We start from the raw sequence: 22,712 nt of genomic DNA on the forward strand, positions 1-22,712 counted from the left end.
ACTTTTAAGGCTACCAACACCTCCAATATCTTGTCCTTCTTTATGTCAATTTGCTCAAGAACCTCACAGTCTCTCTGAGTGCGGCCAGTCAGGGGAGTGCGGGTGCAGTGAGTGCGGTCAGTCAGGGGAGTGCGGGTGCAGTGAAGACTGCTCAACTATCCCCCCCCCCCCCCCCCCCACCCCCCCCCAGCCCCCTGGCACGGTAGCACAGTGGTTAGCACTGCTGCTTTACAGCTCCAGGGTCCCGGGTTCGATTCCCGGCTCGGGTCACTGTCTGTGTGGAGTTTGCACATTCTCCTCGTGTCTGCGTGGGTTTCCTCCGGGTGCTCCGGTTTCCTCCCACAGTCCAAAGATGTGCGGGTTAGGTTGATTGGCCAGGTTAAAAAAAAATTTGCCCCTAAGATGCGTAGGTTAGAGGAATTAGCGGGTAAATGTGTGGGGGTAGGGCCTGGGTGGGATTGTGGTCGGTGCAGACTCAATGGGCCGAATGGCCTCCTTCTGCACTGTAGGGTTTCTATGATTCTATGAGAAGACATCGACCTCATTCTCTTGGGTATCCTGTACCCTAAATGTTACACCCTGAAAAACGTCCAATTTCCATTCGAGTGGAACATATATAACTGCTCCCATCTTCTCCGAAGGAATCTACCCCAGGGATAGACCACTCACTGAAATATTAGCGGGGCGGGAGGGGGGCACTTAACACCCCACAAGAGATGTTAAGAGGATCTGAGTGGGGGAGAAAATTGGCAAATATGCAAAACCTGACGCCAACCTGCCTCATTTCCATTTAACCACAGCATGTTTGAGGAACGTTCCAGTGACCCATTCTGGAGAGGGGTCCATGATTATGATACGCTAATAAGACACTGATCTGGATATCTTTGGCAGGGATTTGAATTTATCATCTTTTGAATGGCTTCCCTGGGACTGGGATGAGACTGACAGCTGAAGGGAGATAGGAGCAGCCGGATCACATGTACAAGTGTTTGTTTTTTGCAGCACTGCTTGTGGGTCAAGAGGTGCAGGAGAGCTCCCCCCACCTCCACCCAATCCCTAGCCCAAACAAATATGAATGTACGAACATACATACCAACACACAAATTGGGAGCAGGGGTAGGCCACTCAGCTACTCATAAGAACATAAGAACTAGGAGCAGGAGTAGGCCATCTGGCCCCTCGAGCCTGCTCCACCATTCAATAAGGTCATGGCTGATCTTTTTGCGGACTCAGCTCCACTTACCCGCCCGCTCATCATAACCCTTAATTCCTTTACTGTTCAAAAATTTATCTATCCTTGCCTTAAAAACATTCAATGAGGTAGCCTCAACTGCTTCACTGGGCACTCAAGACTACTCTGCCTTCAATAAGATCATCGCCTATCTGATTGTAACATCAACCCCACTTTCTTACCGACCCCCAATAACCCATCATAACCCCTTGTTAATCTAGAATCTATCCACCTTTGTCTTAAAAATATTCATGTTATTAAACTGGAGAGAGCGCAGAAGTGATTTACAAGGATGTTGCCAGGACTGAAGGGACTGAGTTATTGGGAAAGATTGAACAGGCTAGGACTTTTTTCTTTGGAGCGTAGGAGATTGAGGGTTGACCTTTTAGAGATGTATAAGATTGAGAGGCATGGATAGGGTCGGTCTTTTTCCCAGGGTTGGGGAATCAAGAACTAGAGGGCACAGGTTTAAGTTAAGAGGGGAAAGAATTAATGGGAACCTGAGGAGCAACTTAACCGTACATATGTGGAATGAGCTGCCGGAGGAAGTGGTTGAGGCAGGGACATTGACAACATTTAAAAGGCATTTGGACAGATACATGGATAAGAAAGGTTTAGAGGGATATGGGCCAAACACAGGCAAATGTGGCTGCTTTGATGGGCATTTTGGTCAGCATGGACCAGTTTGGGCTGAAGGACCTGTCTCCGTGCCGTAGATTCTATGATAACTCTGCTTCCACTGCCTTTTGAGGAAGAGAGTTCCAAAGACTCACCACCCTCTGTGAGAAAAAAATTCTTATCTCTGTCTTAATATTCTTCACTGTATACATATGACAATAATAAATCAAATCAAATCAAATTAAATGGGCAACCTCTTATTTGCAAACAGCCATCCCCGGTTCTAGATTCTCTGACAAAAGGAAACATGCTCTCCACATCCACCCTGTCAATACCCCTCAGGATCATAAAGATGTCAATCAAAAATCTTTTGCCTGAAGTGAGCAACCTCCTCCCACAAACACTGTAACAGTCTCAGTACTCCTCTTTGTCCTACGACAAGGACCACCATCCTCCACCGCCCATCCTCCAATCCATGATGTTATCAGTTAGCGGGAACCCTCTGTGAAAAACGGGGTTTTAAAAATGACAATGCTATCCTGTCATTAAATATGGCAGCAATCAGAGAGTTTTGGATGTTTTTCCACATGCAGTAGGACCCGCACCCAGTCCTTCCCCATCTCCCCATAGAATCATAGAATCCCTACAGTGCAGATGGAGGCCATTCGGCCCATCATGTCTGCACCGACTCTTCAGGAGAGCATCTTACGCAGGCCCAACCCCATAATCCCACATACTTACCACGCTAATCCCTCTAACCTACACGAAGGGGCAATTTAGCATGGCTAATCCCCCCAACCCACACATTTTTGGACACTAAGGGGCAATTTAGCATGGCTAATCCTCCTAACCCACACATCTTTGGACACTAAGGAGCAATTTAGCATGGCTAATCCACCTAATGTACACATCTTTAGACACTAAGTGGCAATTTAGCATGGCTAATCCCCCTAACCTACACATCTTTAGACACTAAGGGACAATTTAGCATGGACAATCCCTCTAACTTACACATCTTTAGACACTAAGGAGCAATTTAGCATGGCCAATCCACCTAACCCGCACATTTTTCGAATGTGGGCAGAAACCGGAGCACCCGGAGGAAACCCATGCAGACACGGGGAGAATGTGCAGACTCCACACAGTCTGGGATTGGACCGTGTATCTAGGCTATTGTTTCTGAAGACATTTATTGCATTTATCCCTTTTCAGACTTCGGCTGTATTCTCTAGGTCTCCTGAATGGTCTACATTTCTCTTCCTTCATTTTCCCCTCTCTATTCTTAGAAATCTTAGAAACCCTACAGCACAGAAAGAGGCCATTCGGCCCATCGATTCTCCATCGACCACAATCCCACCCAGGCCCTACCCCCATATCCCTACATATTTGCCCACTAATCCCTCTAACCTACGCATCCCAGGACACTAAGGGCAATTTTAGCATGGTCAATCAACCTAACCCGCACATCTTTGGACTGTGGGAGGAAACCGGAGCACCCGGAGGAAACCCACGCAGACACGAGGAGAATGTGCAAACTCCACACAGACAGTGACCCAAGCCGGGAATCGAACCCAGGTCCCCGGAGCTGTGAAGCAGCAGTGCTAACCACTGTGCTACCGTGCCGCCCGTGCGATTAGGCAGTCTACAACGGATGTGCAATATTGCAAGGCCATTATTCTGCCTCAGTTAAATCCAGACAGCCCGGGTGTGAGCTCCACCTTTAACAGCAACTGTTCTGATGCTACAGTTCAGCAATGGGGGAGACAAATATACAGGCAGTCGTCGAGATGCCACATTTACCGAGCGTTTCTCTCAACACTGCCGTCTAATAGTTGAAGAATGAATGAGATTACAATATAATTGCCTGACATCGCAAATAAAATACTCTTCAGGGACAGCATGAGATTTATGAACAGCAAAGGGGAAGAAATTGTTTCAATTGCACATTCAGACAGATACCAAAAGCAAAGATAATGCTGGAAACATCAGCGTCTGATGGAGAAAACAATGAGGTTACACTGCACTGCACACCAAAGTTCTGATGCCAGAATTGTCTGTTTTTATTTCAGATTTTACTCCTGGGTCATGTACAAATTACCGATTCGAATCTGAAGAGGCAACCTCACAAATACTCGGATATCCAACAACGACCGGTATATATATTAAAAAAATCCACATTTTTCTGGTGATTAAAAAATATATTTTAACGCTGTAACATTTCCAGGCATGTGTTTTTTTTTTGAATGAAGAAGGAGGAAAGATAAATATTACATCTTGTAACTGCAAAAAATACATTGGCACAAGGAAGTATCAGAACCTAAGGATAGGTAGAATTTAACCCTTTCAGGATCTGGTGGGTTTGATAATATACAAAATCAAACCATTGTATATAATCAAACTAACCGATAAGCATATGTATACAATATGTACGTATGTATGCATTTATATACTGTATATTCACCAATGTCATACTGTTTTCTCTACATAGGAACATAGGAATTAGGAGCAGATGTTGGCAATTCAGCCCTTCGAGCTGCTCCGCCATTCAATCAGATCATGGCTGATCTCTCCCTGGTCTCAAACCCACCTCCCCACCTGTTCCCCATATCCCTTTATCCCTTTTTTATTAGAAATATGTCAATCTCCCTCTTGAATCCATTCAATGATTCCGACTCCACCGCGCTATGGGGCAGCGAGTTCCACAAATTCACCCCCCTCTGCGAGAAGTAGTTCCTCCTCATCTCAGTTTTAAATGTACCTCCTCTCAGCCTATACCTGTGACCTCTTGTTCTAGATTACCCCATAAGAGGAAACATTTGGTCGACATTTACTTTATCAATCCCGTTTTAAAAATTTTATATACCTCGATCAGATCCCCTCTCATCCTTCAAACCTCCAGCGAGTACAAACCCAAACTGTTTAATCTCTCCTCAGACGTCAACCCATTCATCCCCGGAATCAATCTGATGAACCTCCTCTGAACTGCCTGCAATGCCACCACATACATATATTAATATATACTGCGCATCATGCACATGGATACTATATATAATATAGATCGATAGAATCCCTGCATTCGGCCCATCGAGTCTGCACCGACAACAATCCCACCCAGTCCCTATCCCCACGCATTTGCCCCGCTAATCCTTCTTTGACACTAAGGGGCAATTTGGCATGACCAATCCACCTAACCTACACATCTTTGGACAGTAAAGGGCAATTTAACATGGCCAATCCCCCTAATCTGCACATCTTTGGAGTGTGTGTGGAAACCGGAGCACCCGGAGGAAACCCACGCTGACACGGGGAGAACGTACAAATTCCACACAGACAGATAGCCGAGACTGGTATCAAACCTGGGTCCCTGGCACTGTGAGGGCAGCAGTGCCAAACCATTGTGCCACCACCAGTATGCCACTGTGCCATCCCATATATATGCATACCATAAATAGTACATATATATAGAATATCACATAGATATTACACATATGCATTTTGTCTACACTCATACACACTATACGGATTATACACACACTCAGACTCAATCTCGTTGGAATAAAAGAGAAATGGGACAGCAGTTTAATGGGTGGTTGTGAATTAAAAGCTCCTTTTTCTGGCTTTACAGAGGACTTTGTGGAAAGCTCGCCTGAAGTCCTGGTTGAAGATGGTGTAGATGACAGGGTTGAGGGAACTGTTACAGTATCCGATCCAGAAGAAGAACTTGAAGAGGGTTTCGGGGATCTCGCACACCTCCCGGCAGATGCCGTACAGACTGTAGCTGAAGAAGAAGGGGGACCAGCAGAGCACAAAGACCCCCATCACCACGGCCAGCACGAAGGTGAAGCGTTTCTCCCGGGCCTGGGAGGCTTTACTCTTAGACATTCTGCTGCCCCTCCGCTTCCTGCGGCTGGAGAACATGTCCAGGGAGCGGCTGCTGGAGCGGGACATGCGGCTACTGGAGCGCTTGCTGAAGGAGTCCTTCTTACCCCCTTCCCCGTCCTCCTGCTCCCCTTCCTGCCTCCTGGGGGGCAGCCTGGGGGGCAGGCGGGCACCCCCTTCCTTCCTGCGCCCCTTGCCCTCCGAGGTGGAGCTCTCCTCCACCTCCAGCTCGTCCAGTTGTTGCCCTCCGGGGCTGGGGGCGCAGTGGCCGTTCTGCCCGTTGCCTCTGATGGAAGTGGCCCGGCTGGGGGCATCCTCGGTCTGGGAAGAGCCCTCTGGACCGTTCCTCTTCACCGACATACTCCTGGTCCTCTTCTTGGCCACCTGGTAGATCCGGATGTAGACCAAGATCATAATGAGGCAGGGCGCAAAGAAGGAGCCAAAACAGGACAGGAGGATGTACCAGGTGTCATCATTGATCCTACAGGCTGGGTACACCTCATCCTCAATGCCCCTGTCCATGGAGATCAAAGGGGGGAAGGAGATAACCGCAGAGATTAGCCAGACTATGACAATGGCACACTTAATTCTCTTGGGGGTCCTTTTGAGGTTGTATTCCACTGCCTTGATGATGGACCAGTATCTGTCCAGGCTGATGGCACACAGATGCACAATGGAGGAGGTACAGAACAGGACATCCAAAGCCAGGTAGATGTCACACCACACCGTCCCAAAATACCAGTAGCCCATCAACTCATTGGCCAGGGAAAAAGGGATGACCAGAGTGGCCACCAGGATGTCAGCGCTGGCCAGGGACACCAGGAAGAGGTTCTGGGGGGGTCTCAGGGCTCTGCTTGTGAACACGGCGATGATCACCAGGATGTTGCCCCCGATGGTAAAAAGGATGAGGAATCCCACCAGCAGGGAGAGAACCAGCACGGCTCCCAGGGAATACTGACCCACACTGGCAGGAGGCTCAGGGGACAAGTACTGGGAGAGGTTGAATCCAGTGCTGTTCTCTGCTCCCTCCATCCTCACAGCCCAGTCCCAGTCTCTTCATCAGATCCACACACGGGTGAGTAGACAAAGGAATTCACTGCTTTTCTTTTGCTGCTCTTTGCGTTGGATCTCCCATCCAAACCATCCCAAATTGGCCATAGGGATATCTCTCTCCTTCCCCTGGGTGGAGTGGAATCTCTTTCTCTCTCTGAGATGCGGGCTTTGGGTGCATCCCCTCCAGGGTGGAATCTCTGCCAGGTTCAAGCCCAATGATCCCTCGGTGCCAGCTGGGTGCTGGGCTGGAAAGGCATTGTCAACCTGCTCCTTTTCACCTCAACGTGGGGTGGTGATGGGGGGAGATTGTGGGAAGGTAAATCTCACCCACTTCCCCCAAATTCCAGCTGCAGCCCGGTCCAGTCTCTGCCCGTCCTGCAGCCCCTTCTGCCCCTCTAGGCAGAGCCTCCTGCTGTCCCCCCGCCTCTCTCTCTCTCTCTCTGCAAGCTCCCTGTTTGGGAGATGCGAGACCAGGCAAACTCTCCCGCAGGTTGTCCCAAGCACCAGGAGCAGCGAGAGCAGGGATCCCGCCCCCTGTCCTTACCATTGGCCCAGAGACCCTCCAATCCCGCCTGCCTCCCTCCTTACACCTCCTTACCATTGGCTCAGAAAGCCTATCCATCCACCCCTCCCTGACCAATAGCAATTATCCCCTTATCCCATACTCCCCTCTCTCTGTCATACCCTCTCCAGGTAGTTTCAGTAATTTCCCCCCTCCCCATTCATACTGATTGTAGCTAAATTATAGCAGCAATTAGGACCCTTCCCCTCCTAATGCCCAGCTCCTAAAACAGCACAAATAAAAAGCGTATAAAAATGTCAGCAGCAAATGCTTGCTCATCTCTCCCTCCCCTTCCAGCAGCTTCTGTCTCGACTCTGGCTAAGTTGCGATGCTTTTTGGATCAGGGGAGAGTGGAGAATTCAATGAGGGGTGGGGTGAGGTAGAGGGTCTACCTTGCAGAGGGTGTCCGGGGCTGAATCACAGCAAGGGTGCATCCCCTCCCCAGCTCCCACAGGAGCACATATACAGAGAGAGGAGTCTTCCCGGGGAGGGAGGGAAGGCAGCCAGACCCTCTTGCTGATTGCAAAGAACGGCTCCTTTTCTCCATTTACACGCCGAGAGAATAGAGACAAGGCTCCTCCACCCAATCACGCCGATCTCCTTTCCCCAAACGCCTCTGAGTGAGTGAACCCAGCAGAATCCCAAGCTGTTCTTCAGCAGCAGTGCAATCTGGATTGCTTTCGCTGCCAGGCACAAGGTGAAATGATGCTTTCCTTTTAGCACAGGGTTATCTAAGCAGCACAAACGTCGCTGGAATGTTAAAGGACAGCAGGTAAAGCGATGCTGAAATTATTTGCAGCTCGATTTGTTTTCAAGAAGTTTGCAAACTGCCAGTGAAAGGCGGGGGGGGGGGGTACTTAGTTGGGTGGGGCGGACCTTTTATTTGAGGAAGGATGTGGTGGGATTGGAGGCAGTTCAGAGGAGGTTCACCAGATTGATTCCGGGGATGAAGGGATTTGATTTGATTTATTATTGTCACATGTATTAACATGCAGTGAAAAGTATTGTTTCTTGCGCGCTATACAGACAAAGTATGCCATTCATCTAGAAGGAAAGGAGAGAGTGCAGAATGTAGTGTTACAGTCATAGCTAGGGTGTAGAGAAAGATCAACTTAATCAAAAGTCTGACAGCAGCAGGGAAGAAGCTGTTCTTGAGTCGGTTGGTACGTGACCTCAGACTTTTTGTATCTTTTCCTCGACGGAAGAAGGTGGAAGAGAGAATGTCCGGGGTGCGTGGGGTCCTTAATTATACTGGCTGCTTTGCCGAGGCAGCAGGAAGTGTAGACAGTGTCAATGGATGGGAGGCTGGTTTGAGTGATGGATTGGGCTACATTCACGACCTTTTGTAGTTTCTTGTGGTCTTGGTCAGAGCAGGAGCCCATACCAAGCTGTGATACAACCAGAAAGAATGCTTTCTATGGTGCATCTGTAGAAGTTGGTGAGAATCGTAGCTGACATGCAAAATTTCCTTAGTCTTCTGAGAAAGTAGAGGCATTGGTGGGCTTTCTTAACTATAGTGTCGGCATGGGGGGGACCAGGACAGGTTGTTGGTGATCTGGACATCTAAAAACCTGAAGCTCTCGACCATTTCTACTTTGTCCTCATTGATGTCGACAGGAGGTTGTCGTATGAGGAGAGATTAAACAGTTTGGGCTTGGATTCGCTGGAGTTTAGAAGGGTGAGAGGGGATCCAATCGAGGGATATAAAATTTTAAAAGGGATTGATAAAGTGAATGTAAACCAAATGTTTCCGCTTGTGGGCCAATCTAGAACAAGAGGCCACAGGTATAGGCTGAGAGGCAGTGGATTTAAAACTGAGATGAGGAGGAACTACTTCTCACAGAGGGGGGTGAATTTGTGGAACTCGCTGCCCCCAGAGCGCGGTGGAGTCTGAATCATTGAATGGATTCAAGAAGGAGATAGATACATTTCTAATAAAAAAAAAGAGAAAGAAGAACATGAGGAACAGGTGGGGAGGTGGGTTTGAGAGCAGGGAGAGATCAGCCATGATCTGATTGAATGGCGGAGCAGGCTCGAAGGGCTGCGTTTGCCGACTTCTGCTGCTAATTCCTATGTTCCTATGCTCCATAAGACTATAAGATATAGGATCACAATTAGGCCATTCGGCCCATAAAACTGCTCACAATATTCCAAATGGGGTCTGACCAGAGTCTTAAACATCCTATGGACTGAGGGCTTTTTAAATACTTGGGAAGAATGTGAGAGACTGTGGAGGAGGTCAAGAAACTTAACCCAGTGAGGATGTGGTGAATGTAGGCTGGAAGGACAGAATTTGCATTTGTATAGTGCCTTTCACGACCGAGGGACTTCCAGCCACAGAATGCAGTTAAAGTGTATCTGTCGTTCTGATGTTAGGAAGGGTGATGGCCAGTTTTCACACTGTCCGGCCCCACAACCAGCAATGTGATCATGATGTTGGTGTGTGGCTGGGGGGAGCGGGGTATGGAATCTCCCCCGCTCTTTTTCCAAAACCTGCCACGCAGCCCCCCAGGGAGGGCAGTTGGGGCTTCAGTTTAATGGCTGATCCGAAAGACAGCACCTCCGACAATGGAGCACTCACTCGGTACCCGACAGCAATATCAGCTTAGATACAAACACACAAAATAGCAGCAGATGTAGACCATTCGGCCCTTGAGCCTATTCCACACCATTCCATGAGATCATGGCTGATCAGTTTGTGTTTCGGATTCCACACTACTCCCACTACCCCAACTGAGGGCCCATTGGATCCAAGGGAAAGTGGCACTTTGGATCGGAAATTGGCTGAGAGGCAGAAAGCAGAGGGTGATGGTGGAGGGATGTTTCTGTGACTCGAAGTCTGTTTCCAGTGGGGTTCCAGAGGGCTCTGTGCTGGAGCCCTTGCTATTCATGGTGTACGTTAATGATTTGGACTTAAATGCCTGAAGGGGTGGGTGAGTCAGAAATTCTCATAACATTTAGGAAGTATTTAGATATTCACTTGTACTACCACAAACTCCAGGGCTATGGGCTAAGTGTTGGAAAATGGCGACAGTGTAGTCAGATCTTTGTTGACTGGCGTGGACACAATGGGCCGAATGGCCTCCTGCTGTGCTGTCTGTGATCCTATGATAAGCAGAACAAATGAACAATTTAAGGAGGGTGCATCACGAGAGACATCCTGATGAATATCTCTGGAATGTGAGCCAGATGGAGCACAGAGTAATTTGGGAACAAAGCAGACAGTTCCAAGTTTATCTTAAGCAGTTAAACTAATTGGCTTAAAGCAATTGATGATAGGATGGCACGGTGCCACAGTGGTTAGCTCTGCTGCCTCACAACGCCAGGGATCCGGGTTCGATTCCCAGCTTGGGTCACTGTCTGTGTGAAGTCTGCACGTTCTCCCCGTGTCTGCGTGGATTTCTTCCGGGTGCTGCGGTTTCCTCCCACAGTCCGCAAGACATGCTGGTTAGGTGCATTGGCCATGCTAAATTCTCCCTCAGTGAACAGGCGCCGGAGTGTGGCGACTGAGGGATTTTCACAGTAACTTCATTGCAGAGTTAATGTAAGCCTACTCGTGACACTAATAAATAAACTTTAAGTGACTTACTAGGTCATGTCAGAGGTTGGTTAAGAGTCAACTGATTTGATTTGATTTATTATTGCCACATGTGTTAACATACAGTGAAAAGTATTGTTTCTTGCGCGCTATACAGACAAAGCATACCGTTCATAGAGAAGGAAAGGAGAGAGTGCAGAATGTAGTGTTGCAGTCATAGCTAGGGTGTTGAGAAAGATCAACTGAATGCGAGATAGGTCCATTCAAAAGTCTGACAGCAGCAGGGAAGAAGCTGTCCTTGAGTCGGTTGGTTCGTAACCTCAGACTTTTGTATCTTTTTCCCGACGGAAGAAGGTGGAAGAGAGAGTGTCCAGGATGCGTGGGGTCCTTGATTATGCTGGCGTCTTTGCCGAGGCAGCGGGAAGTGTCAATGGATGGGAGGCTGGTTTGAGTGATGGACTGGGCTTCGTTCACGACCTTCTTGTAGTTTCTTGTGGCCACTACAGTGGGTCGGGGCCTGGAGTTGTCGACTAAAAGACTTTAGTGGACCAGGCAGGGTTTTACAACAATCCGGTGGCTTTATTACTTCTACTCGTTTTTCACCAACAGTTGAATGCACTACATTTGCTGTAAACATGTTGGGACATCCTAAGGTGATGAATGATAACAGCGCTCTATAAATAGTGCTATATGTGCACAATATAAATACATAGTCCTTCTTTCAGTGCTAGGACTGGCAGCTGAAACATATGAAGTACCGCCGTTAAAGTGTGTACATTTTCAAGGGGAAGGAATGTCAGTCGGGGATTAACAGAAGTTGAAGAACTGTCTTCGGATGGGACTAAATTATACAGTCCTACAACTTTGTCGACAATGGAAGCTAAGAGGCTTTAAGATTAGTCAGCTTTGTCGAGGTGGGTAATTTTATAAAATGAATACATGAATAGGAATAGCATTGCTGTGAATCCGAGAAAGAATTGGATAATTTTAAACTGTTGGTTGGTGCTAATAAGTTTGTTGTAGCTCTCCCAAGGTTGATTCAAACAGGATTAGCTTGGAAGCTTATGTTACTCGTGGATTAATGAGTGCTGTGCTTGCTCGGAAACTGAAAGATTTCATCAGGTTGTATTCCGTGTGCAATGCAAAAGTGAAGAGTGACATTTAAATTCTGTGTGCAGATTTTTTTTTTCAAGTTTATTTATTAGTGTCACAAGTAGGCGTACGTTAACACTGCAATGAAGTTGCTGTGAAAATTCTCCAGTTGCCACACTCTGGCGCCTGTTCGGGTACACTGAGGGAGAATTTAGCACGGCCAATGCACCTAACCAGATTCTGGGAGGAAACTGGAGCACCCGGAGGAAACCCATGCAGACACTGGGAGAACGTGCAAACTCCACACAGGCGGTGACCCAAGCCAGGAATCGAACCCGGATCCCTGGCTCTGTAAGGTAGCAGTGCTAACCACTGTGCCACCGTGCTGCTCTTATTATCAGAATGGCTGTAAATTAGGAGGGGAATGTGCAACGAGAGCTGGGTGCCCTTGTACACCAAGCGCTGAAGATAAGAATGCAGGTGCAGCTGGCTGTAAAGAAGGCAGATGGTATGTTGGCCTTCGTAGCGAGAGATTTCGAGTACAGGAAGGTGTTTTGCTGCAATTATACAGGGCCTTGGTGAGGCCACACCTGGGATATTGTGTGCAGTTTTGGTCTCCTTATCTGAGAAAGGGTGTTCTTGCCCTCGAGAGAGTGCAGTGAATGACTGGAGAAATGTCTATGATAAGATACCATATTGATGCAAGTTGATGTTATCGCAAACTGGCTGGGATTGAATGCTCTGTCTGTATAACGCGCAAGAAGAAATACTTTTCACTGTATCCCAATACATGTAAGCATAATAAATCAAATCAAATCACAAAACTTCTTTTATGCAGCAAGTTTTGATCTGAACCTACCTCTCCACTCACCTGATGAAGGAGCAGCACTCCGAAAGCTCATGATTCCAAATAGACCTTCTGGACTTTAACCTGGTGTTGTGAGACTTTTTCCTGTGCCCCTTAGTGTCAGGGGATGAGCAGGGCAAACACGTGGGGTTACGGGGATAGGGCCTGAGTGGGATTGTTGTTGGTGCAGACTCGATGGGCTGAATGGTCTCCTTCTGCACCGTAGGGATTTATGATTCTCGGGGAATCAGAGGGGAAAAGGAAGGGAAGTGGGCCGCACTGGATCACTATCTCAAAGGAGTCATTCACCAGTGTGGTGCATTGAACGGCTTCACTCTGTGCTGTATGATTTAGTCAATTTTTCTTTTTGTTATTCATTTGTGGGACATTGGCATTGCTGGCTGACCAGCATCTATTGCTCATCCGTAGTTGCCCTTGGAGGGCAGTTCCAAGTCAACCACATTGCTGTGACTCTGGAGTCACATGTAGGCCACACCAGGTAAGGACAGCAGATTTCCTTCCCTAAAGGACATTAGTGAACCAGGTGGGTTTTTCCAACAATCGACAATGGTTTCATGGTCATCAATAGGTTCTTAATTCCAAATATTCTTTATTGAATTCAAATTCCACCATCTGCCGTGGCGGGATTCGAACCCGGGTCCCCAGAACATTAGCTGAGTTTCTGGGTTAATAGGCGAGCGATAATACCACTTGGCCATCATCTAGTTTTTCCTATAGAGAGAATGAATATACCCGAGAATGCAACAACGGGCATATGGAAAGGGACAGAGGTTTAAAAAACAGTCCAATGATTACATAGATGATTTACGATTTACATAGATGATTTGGAGTTGGGGACCAAGTGTAGTGTGTCAAAATTCGCAGATGACACTAAGATGGGTGGAAGAGCAAAGTGTGCAGAGGACGCTGAAAGTCTGCAAAGGGATTTAGATAATCTTAGTGAGTGGGCGAGGGTCTGGCAGATGGAGTACAATGTTGGTAAATGTGAGGTCATCCATTTTGGTAGGAATAACAGCAAAATGGACTATTATTTAAATGGTAAAAAATTGCAGCATGCTGCTGTGCAGAGGGACCTGGGAGTCCTTGTGCAGGAATCTCAAGGAATTGGTTTGCAGGTGCAGCAGGTAATTAAGAAGGCAAATGGAATTTTGTCCTTCATTGCTAGAGGGATGGAGTTTAAAAACAGCGAGGTTATGTTGCAGCTGTATAAGGTGCTGGTGAGGCCACACCTGGAGTACTGTGTACAGTTTTGGTCTCCTTACTTGAGAAAGGATATACTGGCACTGGAGGGGGTGCAGAGGAGATTCACTAGGTTGATTCCGGAGTTGAGAGGGTTGGCTTATGAGGAGAGACTGAGTAGACTGGGGCTATACTCATTGGAATTCAGAAGAATGAGGGGGGATCTTATAGAAACATATAAGATTATGAAGGGAATAGATAAGATAGAAGCAGGGAAGTTGTTTCCACTGGCGGGTGAAACTAGAACTGGGGGCATGGCCTCAAAATAAGGGGAAACAGATTTAGTACTGAGTTGAGGAGGAACTTCTTCACACAAAGGGTTGTGAATCTGTGGAATTCCCTGCCCAGTGAAGCAGTTGAGGCTACCTCATTGAATGTTTTTAAGGCAAGAATAGATAAATTTTTGAACAGTCAAGGAATTAAGGGTTACGGTGAGCGGGCGGGTAAGTGGAGCTGAGTCCACAAAAAGATCAGCCATGATCTTATTGAATGGTGGAGCAGGCTTGAAGGGCCGAATGGCCTACTCCTGCTCCTAGTTCTTATGTTCTTATGTTCAAACAGAAAGCGGCAAGATTGTGCTGTATTTGTGTAAATGCCTAAGAGATGGCAGTGTGATACAATGCACTCAGGGAATCCGGGTTGCTGTGGCAACGTGCACCTTTGCATGCATGTCGTGGCCTGGAGCTATGGACGGTGGTGGGACAGCCTGCAACCTTCTATCCATCACATGGCTGGGCAAGAAACTCTCCCCCTCTCCCCGCCGGCCATTGGCGTGTGTGGAAAGGATTTCCTGTTTCGCTGCGTGATAAATGTACCTTCCTTGGTTGTTAAGCAGAGATACTAAAATGAGGCTTAAAACTAAGCTGACGACACATCTAAGGATTAGGAACTGAAACTCAGAGCCCCAGACTCAGAGGCAGAGACACCACCTAGGTATAGAGTCATAGAATCATAGAATCCCTACAGAGCAGAAGGAGGTTATTCGGCCCATCGAGTCTGCATCAACCACAATCCCACCCAGGCCCTAACCCCATAACCTCATGCATTTACCCTAGTTAGTCCCCCTGACACTAAAGGGCAATTTAGCATGGCCAATCCACCTAACCCGCACATCTTTGGACTGTGGGAGGAAGCCAGAGCACCCGGAGGACGGCCATGCAGAGAATGTGCAAACTCCACACAGACAGTGACCCAAACTGGGAATCGAACCCAGGTCCATGGCGCTGTGAGGTAGCAGTGCTAACCACTGTGCCACCATGCCACCCTGTCATAGAGGTTTACAGCATGGAAGCAGGCCCTTTAGCCCAACTTGTCCATGCCACCCAGTTTTTATCACTAAGCTCGTCCCAATTGCCTTCGTTTGCCCATATCCCTCTATACCCATGTCACTTTTTAAATTGTTTTTTAGAAGACAAAATTGTTCCCGCCTCTATTACTATCTCTGGCAGCTTGTTCCAGATACTCACCACCCTCTGTATGAAAAAATTGCCCCTCTGGACCCTTTAGTATCTCTCCCCTCTCACCTTAAACCTATGCCCTCTAGTTTTAGACTCCCCTACCTTTGGGAAAAGATGTTGACTGACCAGCTGATCTGTGACCCTCATTATTTTATAGACCTTTATATGATCACCCCTAAGCCTCCTACGCTGCAGAGAAAAAAGTCCCAGTCTATCCAGTCTCTCTTTATAACTCAAACCAACAAGTCCCGGTAGCATCCTAGTAAATCTTTTCATTTTCTTTCGAAGGAAAAGTTAAGATTGAAAGAGTTATTTTGTGTGCTATGTGTTTTTTCAAAGAAAGGGGAATGTTATGTCATTGTATTTGTAAATGTAGTGGGTTCCTGTATCACTGACAGCGAGGACTTTCAACTCCCCCATCAGGGGAGGCGATGGCCTCGTGGTATTATCGCTTGACTAATGGTACAGAAACTCAGCTAATGTTAAAAACTATCTGGAATTGAGAATCTACTGATGACCATGAAGCCATTGTCGATTGTTGGAAAAACCCATCTGGTTCACTAATGTCCCTTTAGGGAAGGAAATCTGCCATCCTTACCCGGTCTGGCCGACATGTGACTCCAGAGCCACAGCAATGCTCTCAGGTAACTAGGGGTGGGAATAAACGCTGGCCAACCAGCGATGCTGGTCCCACGATTGAATAAAAAAACCCCACCGCATCATGGGGCCCCCTGAACGCACAAGTAATCCAACAACAATTTGAGAACTGCATTCATATCGCATCCTTCAAATCTTCAGGTTACGCGACCAATGGATTGAATTGGTCCCAAATCTCCTTTCTATTATGTGAGCGCAAAAGCCAATTCATTCAAAAAGTCCCACAGGCAGCTGTCTGCATTTATATAGCACCAGATAGTCAACATCTTTCCCCAAAGATAGGGGAGTCTAAAACTAGAGGGCATAGGTTTAAGGTGAGAGAGGAGAGAGGGGAGGGCGACACAGTAGCACACTGGTTAACACTGCTGCTTCACAGCGCCAGGGACCCGGGTTCGATTCTCGGCTTAGGGTCACTGTCTGTGTGGAGTCTGCACGTTCTCCCCGTGTCCGCATGGGTTTCCTCCGGGTGCTCTGGTTTCCTCCCACAGTCTGAAAGACGTGCTGGTTAGGGTGCATTGACCCAAACAGGCGCCGGAGTGTGGCGACTAGGGGAATTTCACAGTAGCTTCATTGCAGTGTTAATGTGAGCCTTACTTGTGACTAATAAATAAACTTAACTTAACTTACAAAAGTGTCCAGAGGGGCAATATTTTTCACACAGAGGGTGGTGAGTGTCTGGAACAAGCTGCCAGAGGAGTAGTAGAGGCGGGTACAATTTTATCTTTTTTAAAAAGCATTTAGACAGTTACATGGGTACGATGGGTACAGAGGGATATGGGCCAAATGCGGGCAATTGGGATTAGCTTAGTGGTTTAAAAAAAAGGTGGCATGGACAAGTTGGGCCGAAGGGCCTGTTTCCATGCTGTAAAAATGCTATGACTCCGTGACCGAGTAAAACATCCTAAGGCATTCCCTGTTTCCACAATACCCAGGAGGGGCAAAATAGTATTACTTGGCTATTGATTTGAACACCCTCCAAGCATTCCAGTTCAATGAGACAGAGAAGAACAGGAGTCGGCTCTTTAATTCATTCAACAATCTCTTTATTTAACACTTTAGGGACCAACTCGAAACTGAAACAGTTGCAACTCTCTTTTACTGAACTTTAACTCTAAACTAAACATTAACCTTAATTATTTAACTGAAAATAGATAGAATCATAGAAACCCTACAGTGCAGAAGGAGGCCATTCGGCCCATCGAGTCTGCCCCGACCACAATCCCACCCAGGCCCTACCCCCACATATTTTACCCACTAATCCCTCTAACCTACACATCTCAGGACTCTAAGGGGCAATTTTTAACCTGGCTAATCAACCTAACCCGCACATCTTTGGACTGTGGGAGGAAACCGGAGCACCCGGAGGAAACCCACGCAGACACGAGGAGAATGTGCAAACTCCACACAGACAGTGACCCGAGCCGGGAATCGAACCCGGCACCCTGGAGCTGTGAAGCAGCAGTGCTAACCACTGCGCTACCGTGCCACCTAAGGCATTCCCTGTTTCCACAATACCCAGGAGGGGCAAAATAGTATTACCAAAATAGATACCACTGAGCTTCAGGAAAAACCGGGCCAGAAATATCCCCCATGCAGAATCTATCTTCGTAATCTTCTTGCTGAAGAAATTCCTTCAGCGCACGCTGCTTACAATGGTTAATCTCTATGGAGATATCATTAGCAAACAAAGGACTGCACATGTCTTTTATTGACAAATCCCTTCATTTCCTTCCAGAAGATTCTCGGTCATCCAGACAACTGTGTAATCGGAAACCGATCACACGGCACGAACATCAAATGGAATTGCTTGTAAATGACACCATTATGCTTAGTTCAAATGGCTTGCCCTCACATAAAGGCAATAAAATTCTATGCCATCAAGGGCGATTTTATGAGAAAAAGCGTGAAAACTAGTGAAAATTAGCTAGTGTGAAAATGAGTTTGAGATCTGTTTTTTGGGGTGAGTCCAAATTGCATATCTTATCCACTCAGAGGAGGAAAAAATGGACTAGACTGTTTCTAGCCACCTGAGGGAAGGGGCGGGGCTTAACTCACCGGGAAGGCTGCTCCAGCGGCAGTGGGGGCCATTGCGCATGTGCAGACTGATGTGGCTGCACATGAGCAATGGTAACCAGCAGAGAGCTGACAGATTTGAGAGAGAGAGATGCTGCAGCCAGCCTCAATCCAGCAGCACCCCCCCATCCCGGGGGCCTGCGGCTGAGTGTGAGTGCCCCCTGCCTGAAAATATCACCCTTCCACACCCAAGCCGATCGCTCCCTCCCTCAATCCCTCTATCAATCGCATGCACAGTGGCAGCAGAGCTCCTCTCCCTATCCGATCAGCCCACCACCCCGTAGGCCCCGCCCCCTGTCAGGCCCCACCCCATAGACTGCACCCCCTTCAGGTCCCACCTCAGTGAGCCCCACTGCTGTGGGGCCTGCCCCCTGGCACTTCCCAGTGGGCAGTGCCAAGGTACCTGGCTGGCACTGCCAGGCTGGCATTCACCAAGGGACACCCCTTGCCCTCAACCTCCCAGGGGCACCTCAATAGCTTCCGGTTCTACCGGTGAGGTCATCAAACTGATCCCCGTTCATGGAGAGAACCTCTCCTGGCGAGGCCATAAGTGCAAGTGAGCCCGATCGATTGCAACCCGTCTTATCAATTGTGTTTTACATACATTTCAATATTTTATTTAGCCTCTGACTGGAAATGGATGGGGGGCTGAATGCGATGGATATCCGGTGCCGGTAAGATCGTGAGAGGTGAGAAATCAGATGCGAAGCTGATTTTACCAGCTTGCTCCGCCCATCGATGGGTGGGGCAAAGTGGTAAAATTGCCCTCGTCATGTCTACTTGAAAGGAAACAACCTCCCATATTTGGTCAACAATGAAAGCCTCAGATCACAGTTCCCAGACCAGATCCCTGACACAGTGTGGGCGGCACGGTGGCACAGTGGTTAGCACTGCTGCCTCACAGCACCAGGGACCCAGGTTCGATTCCTGGCTTGGGTCACTGTCTGTGTGGAGTTTGCACGTTCTCCCCATGTCTGCATGGGTTTCCTCCGGGTGCTCTGGTTTCCTCCCAAAGTCTGAAAGACGCTGCTGCATTGACCCGAATAGGCACGGAGTGTGGCGACTGGGGGAATTTTGCAGTAACTTCATTGCAGTGTTAATGTAAGCCTACTTGTGACACTAATAAGTAATCTTTACCACCTGCACTGTTTTTAATTATAACTTGACCAGAAAAATCCCAGCATGCTTAGTTCTCAGCCAGAGTAGCCAGTTTAAAGCAATATTGCCATTATTGTTGATAAAATCATTGTTTGTAGTCATTCTTTCTCCAAGTAGTTTTCACATTCTCCCCGTGTCTGCGTGGGTTTCCTCCGGCTGCTCCGGTTTCCTCCCACAGTCCAAAGATGTGCGGGTTAGGTGGATTGGCCATGGTAAAATGCCCCTTAGCGTGGGGGGGACTGGCTAGGGTAAATGCATGAGGTTACGGGGATAGGGCCTGGGTGGGATTGTGGTCAGTGCAGACTTGATGTGCCAAATGGCCTCCTTCTGCACTGTAGGATTCTATAATCTATGATTTACAATAGACAAAAGGGAGATTAGATGGTGGTATAATTCAATGATTCCGTTACACTAATTATACTTCAAAATGAAAAACAGAGTTAGTGAGATAGCTTCATCTTTTTAACGAGTGTTAAAATGCATGAAGGGATCTTTTAGTCTAATGACAGTATATTATTGACCACTGAACAATAGAAATGGGATAAAGAATGAAATATGTAGACTAATTAGAGAGATGTGCAGAAATACCGAGCTATAATAATCAACTACTTCTCCACAATTGGACTGTGGCAGAATTAATGTAAGTGAAGCGGGGGAATGAAGGTTTTCACTTACGTATCCACTTCCAGTGTTATTGACGTTCAGCCCAATGAGGGAGGAGACAGAACCTAGTTCCCAGGTTCTAGGTGTCCAGATCACCAACAACCTGTCCTGGTCCCCCCATGCTGACACTATAGTTAAGAAAGCTCACCAACGCCTCTACTTTCTCAGAAGACTAAGGAAATTTGGCATGTCCGCTACAACTCTCACCAACTTTTACAGATGCACCATAGAAAGCATTCTTTCTGGTTGTATCGCAGCTTGGTATGGCTCCTGCTCTGCCCAAGACCGCAAGAAACTACAAAAGGTTGTGAATGTAGCCCAATCCATCACAAAACCCAGCCTCCCATCCATTGACTCTGTCTACACTTCCCGCTGCCTCGGAAAAGCAGCCAGCATAATTAAGGACCCCACGCACCCCGGACATTCTCTCTTCCACCTTCTTCCGTTGGGAAAAAGATACAAAAGTCTGAGGTCACGTACCAACCGACTCAAGAACAGCTTCTTCCCTGCTGCCAATAGACTTTGGAATGGACCTACCTTGTATTAAGTTGATCTTTCTCTACATCCTGTCTGGAGGTGTAACATTACATTCTGCACTCTCTCTTACTTCTCCCGCATGTACTCTATGAACGGTATGCTTTGTCTGTAAAGCGAGCAAGAAATAATACTTTTCACTGTATACTAATACATGAGTCAATAATAAATCAAATCAATTCAATGTCTATCTGTTTTGCCAGCCAATGCTGCAGTGGTCATAATGATGTTCTGGGATTTCGCACTGGAACAGAAAAACACCATAAACATGTTGACTGTTAATTGGATGTTTATTATATTGTTAGAATGCTTAGGTGGTGCAGCACGGTGGCACAGTGGTTAGCACTGCTGCCTCACAGCGCCAGGGACCCAGGTTCGATTCCCAGCTTGGACCCCTGTTTGTACGGAGTTTTTATTTTCTCCTCGTGTCTGCGTGGGTTTCCTCCGGGTGCTCCGGTTTCCTCCCACATTCCAAAGATGTACGGGTTAGGTTGATTGGCCATGCTAAATTGACCCCAGTGCCAGGGGGATTAGCAGGGTAAATGTGTGAGTATACGGGAATAGGGCCTGGGTGGGATTGTGGTCGGTACAGACTCGATGACCTGAATGGCCTCCTTCGATACGGTCGGGATCCTATGATTCTAGGTCAAGGGCGTGTATAAATAAGGGGTGCGAGGAATGATAATTTACTTTGATTCGAAATGTTCCCTTAGGTAAATTTTAATTTTGGTACAATGCCCCTTTGAAAAGTAAAGTTTATTTATTAGTCTCAAGTAGGCTTACATTAACGCTGCAATGAAGTTACTGTAAAAATCCCCTAGTCGCCACACTCCGGCGCCTGTTCGGGTACACTGAGAGAATTTAGCACGGCCGATGCACCCTAACCAGCAAGTCTTTCAGACTGTGGGAGGAAACCGGAGCACCCGGAGGAAACCCACGCAGACATGGGGAGAACGTGCAAACTCCATACAGACAGTGACCCAAGCTGGGAATCGAACCCGGGTCCCTGGCGCTGTGAGGCAGCAGTGCTAACCACTCTGCCACCGTGCTTTAAGGAGCTATCCTCAACCATTTATTTGTTATCTTATTGATTCATGGTTTTATTAGCAGAGCATAAAATTAAAGGATATCTGGGGCACTGGGTTCTGTGGACGAGAGCAGCAACACTGAATATAATCAATAATCTCTGGCTATAAAGACAAGCTCCTGTGTCTCAGTTTCAGCTTCACTAACTGGCTTGGACACAAACAGCACACGAAGCAGCAAAAGGTTACTGAGCTTTCCCAGAGCTAATTCAGTGAGAAGATCCAGCCTTTCACAGGGTTAGGTCATTGTAAGATGCAAACGATTTGAATCAAGAAATGATCACACGTTTACTGCTGTGCTCTGTTCCCCTTTGGAATCTGAATATGTTGTATTTGACATAGAGCCGTGTTTGTAGGCATATTGGGGTAAGCAGAGATGCATTCTTGTGGGAAGGGGGCCAGCTCAGCCATGACTAAGCTCCGCTGAATGCAAACATGGAGGTGGTTCCCTTGGGATTCGCCTCAATGTCATTCAACTGTAGGAACAATTTCTATTATTCAGTTAATATTGAACATAAATTTAGCATTATCATCAGTAAGTCTTCAATGCAGAGGGTTATTGGACCGTAGAATACTCTGCAACACAAGTATCCAGGCAAGTGCCAGATACGAAAGTCTGAGGTCACGTACCAACCGACTCAAGAACAGCTTCTTCCCTGCTGCTGTCAGACTTTTGAATGGACTTACCTTGCACTAAGTTGATCTTTCTCTACACCCTAGCTATGACTGTAACACTACATTTCGCACTCCCTCCTTTCCTTCTCTATGAACGGTATGCTTTGTCTGTATAGCGTGCAAGAAACAATACTTTTCACTGTATACGAATACATGTGACAATAACAAATCAAATCAAATCAAAACAAATGACCATCTCCAACAAGAGAGGATCTAATCATTGCTCCTTGACATTCAATGGCATTGCCATTGCTGAATCCATCACTATCGACATCCTGGGGGTTACCATTGGTCAGAAACTGAAATGGACCAGCCATATAAATACTGTGG

General features: G+C 47.3%; 1 protein-coding gene across 1 annotated transcript; it reads right to left on the reverse strand.

Annotated features, from left to right (window-relative positions):
- Nucleotides 1-5,446: 5,446 nt before the first annotated feature.
- On the reverse strand, nt 5,447-6,760 carry adra2c (adrenoceptor alpha 2C). Its single transcript, XM_078213890.1, has one exon. The coding sequence runs from the start codon at nt 6,758-6,760 to the stop codon at nt 5,447-5,449; it is 1,314 nt and encodes a 437-aa protein (XP_078070016.1).
- Between the last annotated feature and the right edge of the window lie 15,952 nt (nt 6,761-22,712).

Source organism: Mustelus asterias, chromosome 6 (genome assembly GCF_964213995.1).
Source record: "Mustelus asterias chromosome 6, sMusAst1.hap1.1, whole genome shotgun sequence".
Lineage (NCBI taxonomy): Eukaryota > Metazoa > Chordata > Chondrichthyes > Carcharhiniformes > Triakidae > Mustelus > Mustelus asterias.